The following is an 11352-nucleotide window of genomic DNA, read 5'->3' as shown; positions in this document are numbered from 1 at the left end:
GGTTCAAAAAAGAACTAGACAAATTCATGGAGGATAGGTCCATCAATGGCTATTAGCTAGGATGATGTCCCTAGCCTCTGTTTGCCAGAAGCAGGGAATGGGCGACAGGGGATGGATCACTTGATGATTACCAGTTCTGTTCATTCCTTCTGGGGCACCTGGCATTGGCCACTGTCGGAAGACAGGATACTGGGCTAGATGAACCTTTGGTCTGACCCACTATGGCTGTTCTTATTTTTTGTTCACTTTCTGTATCTCTCCTCTTTTTCCCACCACTCTGGGACTTTTACCTTTATCCTCCAACACAATGAGTAGAAGAGTTGACTAAGAAAAGAAAAACGAAACAAACACACATCCTGAAAGCAAACCCCTCAAAAAGTAATCATGCTAGTGGATGAGTGGTTGACAAGCTTAAAGTAGATATCTACTACATTTTATATCTGTAACTTGTCACTATTGGAATTAGCTGATTTTCTGATGTGGCTATTCAGGCTATTCTGATGTGTTCATCTGTTTTATACATCAAATGGATTTTTGTTGAAATTAATATAAAACATGAAAAAATGGTACCCCATGCTATAACTAAAACCCAAGTTTAATAACTCGAACATAATACTAGAGAGTGGTAAAACAGAAATCACAAGACAATTGCCTTATTGGCCCAGTTATGCCTATATAACAGGAGTGTTGTTCTGTTGCAACATTATTGCAAAAATATATTAATATTTAGAAAATACAGTTTCGATCATTAAAATAATATGCATTCACATTTAATACAAACATCTTTCCAATGTTACTGAAGAGGTGTTTCACTGAATTTTAGTAACAAATAAAAACACATTAAAATCGATATGAAGCAAACTTTGTGATGGGAAGAAACTGTTGAAATATTTAAAATATTTAATTTATAAGCGAATCTCACTAATAGAACTCATAAGGATATTAATATTGTTTGATCTCCCTGAGAAAATTGTAATGTATTTGGAGGGTAATTGCTAAAATGTAACAAAAATTCTGGATCACTGTAATAACTGTTGGGCCCAAATTTTAAAGTTTTTATGTTTAAGAAGATTCCTACTAAAGTATGTAAATATTTATGTAAATCCTGTACAAAGAAATGAAAATCCAAAAATTAGATATAATGTATGAACATTTAAATGGGATTTTATCTGTCTAACTTAGGATTTTTAGGTCCAAGCAATTACAAAATGAGCTAAATTAATACAGGTGCAACTCCGTTAACTACAGCTGAGTTAATTCAGAGTGAATTTGGCTCAGTGTTTATGCACGTACAATTAGTGTATATGCAATGTTTGCTGAAAGTGAGAAAAGGATAAAAATAGACAAATTAAACATTGGTTATATCTGACATAAAACAAAATATTTTGGTTAAGTTGGAGACTACAATAGACCTAGGAGAATGTGAAAAAATTATCTAAGTTATAGCTGTACTTATTTCATTTTTTCTGAAAACAACAAAGCTTCTGCATATGAATATATATCTGTATTTCCACCACAGCATAGAAATCTTCGCTATATACAATTTAACCTTAACATATTGGCCAAAATTTAAAACTGTAATAAAATAAAATCATGGATGCCTACAGTTAGCCTTGTGAGTCCATATTTAGGCACCTAAATAAATGGTCTGATTGTCAAAAGTGCTGAGTATTCAATAGCTCCCACTGAAATATACAGAAACTTCTGGTTGAGCAGCGCTTTTGAAAGTTATGCCACTTATTTATGTGCCTAAATATGGATTCATGAGCCTAACTGGAGCACTCAATTTTTTAAAGTCTTGGACTTAATCTAAAAGTTCATTTTATTTACTTATTCTAAATATCACATAAAATGACTTTGCTGCTCAACTTCCATTCATGTAGACAATGTAATACACAGGAGTTTCCATAATAAAAGCCAACATTTATGCACAGTTACTACACAGTGGCATTCAAGATATCACTCTTTTCTATATGAAGAATGGAAAAACAACCACATTATCTTAGATATTGTTGTTTAGTATAATCATTGAAAGTCTTTCAGTAGTGACCATTTTCATGCTCTGGTTTTCCACAGCTATAATGAATATACTGCTAAAAAGAAGCCTGTCTGTTTTAGACAATTTGCATTTGAGATGAGTTCAAAAGAGCACCCAGTCTCCACATATAAACCGAAAACAATGGGAATTCATCAGCAAGATGGAGAATAATTTGATCAAGGTTCTGCAGAAATTTGTTTTTTTCTTCTCCATCATAGTCAGAGCTTGAAATGTTACCTTCTCCTGTCCCCTTCTGAAGAAGCTGTTCCAAAATCATGCAGAGAGAAAAAATATTCTCATATTGGGTAACATTATACTTGGCCTCAATCTAGAAATAAAGAAAAAGTGCATAAGCATAAACTGAAAATGCTTTTGCAGTCCATCAATGCTCCAGAGAATGTTGTTAAAATTCTTAGCAATGTTTATTTTGATATAATTGAGGATAACTGTACAATTATTTACATTTCCCCACAAAAAAATAACCTTTTCATTATACATGCCACCCTCCAAGCAATTAAATACATTTTAAAATCCAAAGCTTACCAGCTTCCACAGTAAATGGTTTAAGAAAGCTTATTTTCCCACTTAGCCATAGAAAGACCATGACATTCTATAATCATACATGGATGTGCCAATCAAAATCAATGCAGTGGTACCTTCAGATCTGCTTTTTAAAACAAATACATTATAAACTGAATAAATCTTTGCTTAAGCCCTCAAATACCAAATAGCATACTGTTATACTTTTACATGAGAAATTAGGTAATTTAACACCAAGGAATTAGACATCATAATGCACAATTATATTTCCCATGGAAAAAACAGTCTTGAAGGCTACTGAATCTCTCTCAGGCTACAAGATTGGGCACAGAAAGACAACACCAGTTGTTATGATGGATGATTTCTTGCTGTCTATTGAGACATTAACACTCATTCTCCTGGACCTCTAGCTGGCATCTGATATCACTGATCACCAAACTATTCAGAATCTAGCTTGGGAGTAGAAATAGCCTTAAATGGAATGGTTCCTCTCAGACTGAACCCTGAAATTTGTTATACCAACTGTCCATCCACCTCCAAAAGCCTCTGACTTTCTCTCACTTATTATTCAACATCTACATACACACTTTGCATGGAGTATGCAGTGGTAGTGTCATCTTTAATTAAAATAGCTTAACAAAAGAAAGACTAAAGGGGGACATTATTACAGGCTACAAGTACCTACATGGGGAACAAATATTTAATAATGGGCTCTTCAGTTTAGGAGAGAAAAGTATAACATGATCTTTTGGCTGGAAGTTGAAGGTAGAAACATTCAGTTTGGAAATAAGGCATACATTTTAAACAGGAAGTGTAATTAACCATTAGAACAATTTACCAAGGGTTGTGGTGGATTCGCCATCACTGACACTTTTTAAATTAAGATTTGATATTTTTCTAAGAGATATGTTATAGGAATTATTTTTGGGGCAGTTCTATGGCTGGTGTTATAAAGGAGATCATACTAGATGATCTCAATAATGCTTCCTGGCCTTGGAATCTATGAAGCTCAACACCTGCTTCTTCAGACCTGGCAAGATTTAAAAGCCAAGGGTATAAAGGGGAAAATAAAAGGACTGAAACATCACAGAATATGAAACTATACGAGATAAACCCAAAGCACCAAGGATAGGTGGGTACATGGAGTTACATTCAAGGTTTGTGTTGGAACTTTAAGTTCAAATTGCCTCAGTTTCTTGCATTTAGTTTCTCCCTCTCGCCCCACTCTAATATAACATTATATTAGTGTTATAAAAGGATAATACATTCTCAACCATAACTCCCACTTATTGTCCTGGAACAACTGTTGCATAGTCAGGACTATGTTTTGAATATACTGTTCACTGTTTTTCTTCTGGCACCAAAGCTCTCCCTGGGACATCTGCAGGATAGGCGAGAAAAACCTTTCCATCCTCTGTTTGCTGATATCTTGGAAACTCCACAAGTGTGAACTCATGGAGTTTTCCTACTGTGGATTTGGGATATCCCAGTCATTCATTTAGTGATGGGAATGGGGACACAGATTTAATTGGTTGTATAATTACAAACGTGGGGACACACACACACACACACACAAATGAAAAGAAATGTTACAGAATAATGAACAAAGAAAAAATTAATTTGTGGTTAAGGTATTGGAGGTCTGGGTTCAACTCCAGTTTTTTCCAAATATTTTCTGTGTGACCTTAGCCAAGTTACTTAGGATGGAATTTTCAAAAACATCTAAGCGAGTACTACTGCTTTCAATTGGATTGGTATTCCAAAAAAATCACTGACTTTTGGAAAATCCTACCCTTAATATCTCAATGCTACAGTTCCCCATTGGTAAAATGGAGAGAATACTTCCCATTGTCATAGGGGTGTTCTGAGGATAAATTCATTAATGTTTTTGAGGTACTCAGATACTACGATGATGGAACCCATGTAACCATCTAGACAGAATACTGCAGTAGAGGGGTTCACAGATTGAACCACATTCCATTTTGTTACAAAAACTCCTTTAAAATAGATTTTTTTTTTTTTTAGCATGACCTAGGTCAGGGATTGGTAACCTTTGGCACACAGCCCATCAGAGAAATCCGCTGGCAGGCCGGGACAGTTTGTTTACCTGCAGCATCCGCAAGTTCGGCCGATCACAGCTCCCACTGGCCGTTCCAGGCCAATGGGGGCTGCGGGAAGCGGCGCAGGCCAAGGGATGTGCTGGCCGCTGCTTCCTACAGCCCCCATTGGCCTGGAACGGTGAAAAGCGGCCAGTGGGAGCTGCGATTGGCCGAACAAATATATATGGAGACAAGTCTCTTCAAGACACCATTTCCTTGAATTTTATACAAGAATCTTGTATAAAAGAGTGACAATATAGACATGAAGTGCTGTATATAAAATCTTGTGACCGATAACCATAGAATGCTGTCTCTCTTGAGGGACCACTCTCACAGTAAGGTTTTCTTCACTCCTAATATTATTTACAACTCTTTTCCTCTGTTGTGGAAAAGAGAACAGGTACCTACTATTTATATTCATCACATGTGGTCTGATAGTTTCCATTCATGTTTTAATCCTGGTGGTGTTTCCAAAAACATCCTTAATATATTGTAAAAATATGTTCATTTCTAAACGCACTAAAATTCTAGTGCAGAAAACACTGATATTGTTGAGATATTTTGTATAATTTTCAAGAGTGACTAATGACCTTAGGTGGCTCTATTTTTGAATGTCCAGCTTAAAGGGACCCAATTATCAGAAAATGTTGGGCATACCTGCTCTTTGAAAATCAGACTCCTTTTAGTTGTATCAAGTTGGGCACACAAAAATGAAGTCACTCCAAATCAATTTTCACTTTTGAAAACTCAGCCCATAATATACATACTATGGTAATGTTTTAGTAATTGCATTTTGTATTACATTACAAAACATATTACAATTTTAAAGTGCTATAATGGAAATATCAATTTTATTGTACAATTACATTTGTTATTGTATCATGTTGGCAAGCATATTAACCTGAGGGCATCACTAATTAAATACAAATGAATAATTATATACAGATTTATAGGCAGTTTATCATAATTGAATTCTGTTTCTGAGGATTATGAATCCAATCCTGCTCCTACTCTGCAGTCAGTTGCAAGACTGCCATTGACAAGTAGTGAAGGATCACAACCTAAAAGAGTGACAGAGAAAACTTGTGGTTTCTCATAAAAGAGTTAGCCACCAACCTGGAGATCATCCCAGTTTTGGCCCACCCAAGGAGAGAGGTAAGCTGGGTAGTCTCTCCCTATTGCACTCTACAGACCCTCAGGAGAAACAGTCCAATTTTGTTTAGTAAACTATCACCGTTAATGACACAATCAGAAACCTGCCCAAACCTAACCAATTAAAACTGCTAACAACTATAAAATGAGGATTCTTTACAGATTTGTAAAGTCTAAGGCCAGAAGGAACCATTGTGATCATCTCCTCCACAATGCAAGCCATCAAGCTTCCGCAAAATAATTCCTATTTAGTTTAATTAATAAAGCAAAGGTTTTGATTGTTTATTTTTATGCAGTTTCTTAATCCAAACTGGTGGATGTCTCTATTATGGGAAACTAAAATTACAAGAAAGAAACATTTCCCCTCTTATACAATGATAATCACCAGTTGGGATGACACTGCTAGAAAGTAAAAGCAGAAAGATAAAAGTGCTTCTTTGGGTGGAGAGCGGGATACAATTCATAATCAAAACATATATCGTTAAACGAAAATTCCTAATTCTTTGCCATTACTACTACAGTGAGGGAAGTAATTTTTGTTGAATGAAGTCATATACCAAGGTGGTGATTTGTTACAAGCGTGTCAACAGTATACGTTATACAATTATCTCTATATGCAAATCGCAGTTTTGAATTCATTGAAGGCCTTCTTATCATCATTATATATTACAGTATCTAAAATCCTCTGGGCATTGGGTTTATTAAAGTAAAATTTTAATCCGTTCTTATGACCAGCATGTGGAGTTGCCTTTCCATTTCGTATTAGGCTGTCAGGAACAAAAAGGAACAAGAAGAGAAAATGAAAAGGTAGTGTCCTGCTTAATAGCAGGACCCATTCTTTTTTTCAGGACAAGATAGTACTGAAAAGACCATAATTATGATAGTTAGATGAATAAAGTTCCTAGCTAGCTAATCCTTCTAGCTAAAACAATAGCTTGTAGGAAATCAACATTATACATGAGAAAGTTGAGAAATATGTTTGGTAAGGGTTGAAAAAATGGTTTGGATCTCTGGCAAACTGCATGTTCATATGCATACAAGCAGATCTCAACCTCTAGTTTCTGACTGTTTGGGCTATAGCACCAAAAATGTCGGCACTGAATTTCATTATGGCACAGATCATACAGCAATAAAATAGTGTGAAATAATACTTCAATGAGAACTGTTGGTCACTCACCACTTTTGAAAAACCGGGCAAGTGCGTAAATGTGGATTTAGGATCTTATAACTTTAGCTTGCTATTTTATGAAAATTGTGACCTAAGAGAGGACAACAGTTTTTTCATGTTCTTTGTGACAAACTCCTACTGATGGCAGTACGAGCTCTCCTGTAATTAAACAGTGGTTTATGGCCCTAACCTTGCTTGCTGCTCCCATCCAGGAACCATAATTAAAAATGTAATTTGGCTCCTTCCAGAAAATATACCTCTTATTGTAATCACCCTCTTCCAATTTAAATTTCTCACCTTATTGACTGGCTTTTTCAAAACTTGATGAATTGGACAAACATCCCTCATTGCTTCCCACAGCAAAATGGGAGAGGGAGAGTTACCACCATGGTACGACTGAACATTGTGGTCTTCTTGGTATGGCAGCTGATAGGAACCTTTGTAGCACCAACCACAGATTCCTTTTTGTGATAAATGATAGCCATAAAACATACAAAGAATACTATCGAGAATTCAGAAACAGCAAAAGGAGAACATTTAAAATGCAACAAGACACTTTGAAATAAATACAGTGTATCAAAAAGTGTTAAATACAACTTCAAACACTTTTTTAAAATACTACAAAAGCAAGAGATCACTGAAGGAGGAAATGAGAATGTTACCCAATATAAAATGAAGTCACAGAGCATGGCAAAATACCTAAAATATTAAATTAGAATTTCACTGATGTACAGTTATACTCCATCCAATAGCCAGAATCCTGACATGCAGTATAAATGAATCTAGCACCTGCATTCAATTAAACTTCTTGACCTGGAATCCCTGAGTAATTCTCCCTCCCTCCCCCAAATTTTTCTCCACATCTAAGCAAACACCTTCACTCATTCTGATAAAAAAGTATTCCCCCCACCCACTCCAATTACTAGTGCTTGAGGGCTCACAGATAAGCCATTTCCAAAATTGTACTAGAAGATACAAATTTACCTGGGACAGTATCTTTTAGCAAGTCTACATTGTACAAAGTTTTGGGTAACTGGGTGGAAAAGGAGGGGACATAAACCTTTAGGGTGTCTACACTTGCAACTGTACATTGACACATGTGCATTCTTGTGCCAGAATTCCCGATGTTCACATCTGAAGTATGTTTCTGAAGGATAGTCTTCTGTGTGAAAGTTAGCATGCATAAGGGGTGTAGGTATGTACATGCCTCTTTGAACCCAGGAAGGAGCACTTGGGAATTCCTCCCTGTGGGGTACCCTCAAGCCCTTTCATTCCCCCCCCCCTCCCCAGAGAAAACAAAGGAAATCAGCTGTAGTTATCAGCTAATCAAACATGCACAAACCTCTTAGGACACCAAAAATCCAATCCTGTCCTTTAAATTTTATTAAAACAAAAAGGAAAAATACACATCTCGAACTTAGGCTTTTTGCTAGATCTTAAAAAAAAAAAAAAAAACAATTACAAAAATTAAGCACCCAAAACAGCTTTCTTGGGGGTTCAGCTTACAAGCAACAATAGCATCTGGGGTTAGCAGAGGAAATCCACAAGCCTTAAAAAATAAACAAATAAACCTGATCGCATCTAGCTAAACATTCTAATCTACTTACACATTTGGAGTTCAGATAAGTAGTTCTAGGCATGATCTGATGATTTATGATCATACCTGGCTTAAAGTTGCATATAGCATGGCTGCTCTGTCCCTCCAGCCCAGAGAACAGACAGACAAAGGGAAAGTTTCTTTCCCCATTTTAAAAAGTTTTAGCCTTCCCATTGGCTCTTTGGTCAGGTGCCCACTTTTTTTCTCTTTACCGGGGGGACTTTTTAACCCTTTTCAGGTAAAGCAAGTAAAGAACAGCTACCAAGAGGGACTTTATAGCTAACTGGCTGGCTGTCCATAAAAGGAAGCTACCTCCCCACTTCATTTATCACAAGTGTGGATTGGGGTAAAGAGCGGGTACCATATCACAAGTAGTAGCAAACTGTGCTTCAGAACAAGTAATCATGGTTTGAGTGCAGCCTCTGAAGCACACACAAGTACTGTTCAGTGCTTGGTCTCTGAATCTGAAGTGATTCATGACCCCATCCTTAACGCCATCAGCTGCATCATATGGCAGGATACCGATGAGTGGCAGGGCAAGGAGGCAGCAGAGACCTCTAACAATGCCCGAGAGGAAGCCCAAGAGACCCGGAGGAAGAGGAGCATGTGATTCTGCACCTTTACCTGGAGGAGAGGAATGCTGAGTTTCATCCTGTCGCTGCAGACCAGCCTATGCTCAGCCCCCAAACCCCATGCAGAAGATATCCCCATTTATTGCCCCCACAATATTCCGCGGGTGTTCCTCCCTTCTCAGAGAAAGGGTGAGGGGAAGAATGAGGAGGCACCTCTACAGAAAGCAATGCTTGCCATTTTGGGGGGAATTTGGCCTTTTTTGGTTCATTTGTTGTTACAAACTGTTCTAGCTCTGTTTTTCATGCACATATGTAAATAAAAGTTACTGTTCACTTCAGTTGTATGTGCACCTTGTTTTCTGACTATGATCAATGGGATACTTCCCCAGAGGTTTGGGTTGAGGTAGCAAGACCCACAGCACATGACTGTGTAACTGCATTAAAAATCTGGTGCCATGGAAATGCTCCTGAGCACCTGGCGTCATGGATCTTTCCCCGTGTGTCCAACGTTCATGTCGATGAACTAACCACTCAGGTCCACTACGCCTTGGAGAACTAGTGAATAGTTGTTCACATATTCAAAGGCCCCTTTTGGTAGGCAAAGTATAGGAATGTGTGTTCCATTGATGGCCCCCCCCCACAGTTTGGAAACCCCATCCTCTGAAATCCCGCTGTAATTTCAGATGTGGGTAATGTCAACCACCAGTGGGTAGAATATAGTATTGATAGCCCGGCAACCAGTACAACTGCCACTCTGACAGCTGACTTCCCAACCACAAACTGGTTGGCAACTGACCGGTAGCTATCAGATGTTGCCAGGTTTCAAAGGGTAATAGCCATCTGCTTGTGCACTGCTATGGGTTTCCCAAATCAAATGGTTTGGCACTGGAAAGTTGATGCAAGCTCCTCATGCAACTCAATGAAAGTCTGCTTCCTCAATCTCAAGCCATTGGTCACCATCTCAGGTTTCTAAGATAATGTGTCCCACCACACATCCATGGGTGTACTGTTGCAATCCCGGCATTCAAAACATCTGTTCCATGGGACCTGAGTGGATTTTCATTCCTCCTCTAGGTCAGCCAACTTTACCATCTGACAGATTTCTGGACTGATTCCATCCAGTATCTGCTACTGCACTGCATGAACATTAATCCTGGGAGCAGTAGCAGAACCACATCTTCATGGAATTGCTCCATGTCTCTAATACAGTTTGGCAGAAAGGAGAGATGAGCAGGAGCTGCTGTCATCAAATGTGTGAAGGCGGCATACAGTTCCATCAACATGCAGCAAGGCAGTTCCTAGAATGTCTCCTGTGATGCACAGGACTCTGGGATACTCTTCCTGAAATTTTAGCACTAACACCGCATATCGAAAAGGGGCAATATGGATGCAGGCATATGCCAGTGCACAGCATATACTATGCCCAGCAGAGCATATTTGGACACTGAGCACGTGTTCCAGAAGTACACACACAGGTAATCGTGTACACTAACATGTGTCGATGTTTGGAGAGCTCTGTGGATATGTTCCCCATGATACCTGCCATTATATACAATAGAGTGGATTCCAAAGACATAAACAAATAAATACATGAAAATGTTCTGGAAAAGTATCTTTAAAGGCCCACAGATGAGAGTCTGTTCTACTACGCAACTGAGGGTCCTGTGGCACCTTTAAGACTAACAGAAGTATTGGAGCATAAGCTTTCGTGGGTGAATGCCCACTTCATCAGATATAAGTTCTACTAAGCATCACTTAACAGTACTCTAGAGGCAGGGAAATCTCTGTCAGACTCCTGTTCATTATCGGTGATGCACATTCACAGGAACACTGTATTCATGTAATGACTACATAGGCTATGGACAGGGTCAGTTCAACCGCACAGGTAACTCTTAAATAGGGACATTGAGATATTAAGAGGTAACAATCAACACCTTTTTTCTACAAGAAATTTGCATGGAACAATTCTATTGGAAGTAATGATTCAGTAGTATAACAGACTGGATGTGTGTCAAATGTTCTCCTGGATAGTATCAGAGGGGTAGCCGTGTTAGTCTGAATCTGTAAAAAGCAACAGAGGGTCCTATGGCACCTTTGAGACTAACAGAAGTACTGGGAGCATAAGCTTTCGTGGGTAAGAACCTCACTTCTTCAGATGCAAGAAGTGAGGTTCTTACCCACGAAAG

At 38.1% G+C, this 11352-nt stretch overlaps 1 protein-coding gene across 1 annotated transcript in view; it reads right to left on the bottom strand.

The window, feature by feature from the left end:
• Positions 1 to 577: 577 nt before the first annotated feature.
• Positions 578 to 11352, bottom strand: part of MEI4 (meiotic double-stranded break formation protein 4) — a 141863-nt gene continuing 131088 nt past the window's right edge. Inside the window, exon 5 of the mRNA XM_008178124.3 lies at positions 578 to 2366. Within this exon, the coding sequence (XP_008176346.1) occupies positions 2115 to 2366 (252 nt within the window). The 3' untranslated portion in view covers positions 578 to 2114. The remainder of the gene's footprint in view (positions 2367 to 11352) is intronic.

This window comes from Chrysemys picta, chromosome 3, assembly GCF_011386835.1.
Source record: "Chrysemys picta bellii isolate R12L10 chromosome 3, ASM1138683v2, whole genome shotgun sequence".
Taxonomy (NCBI): domain Eukaryota; kingdom Metazoa; phylum Chordata; order Testudines; family Emydidae; genus Chrysemys; species Chrysemys picta.
This window is presented reverse-complemented; position numbering and strand designations above follow the sequence as displayed.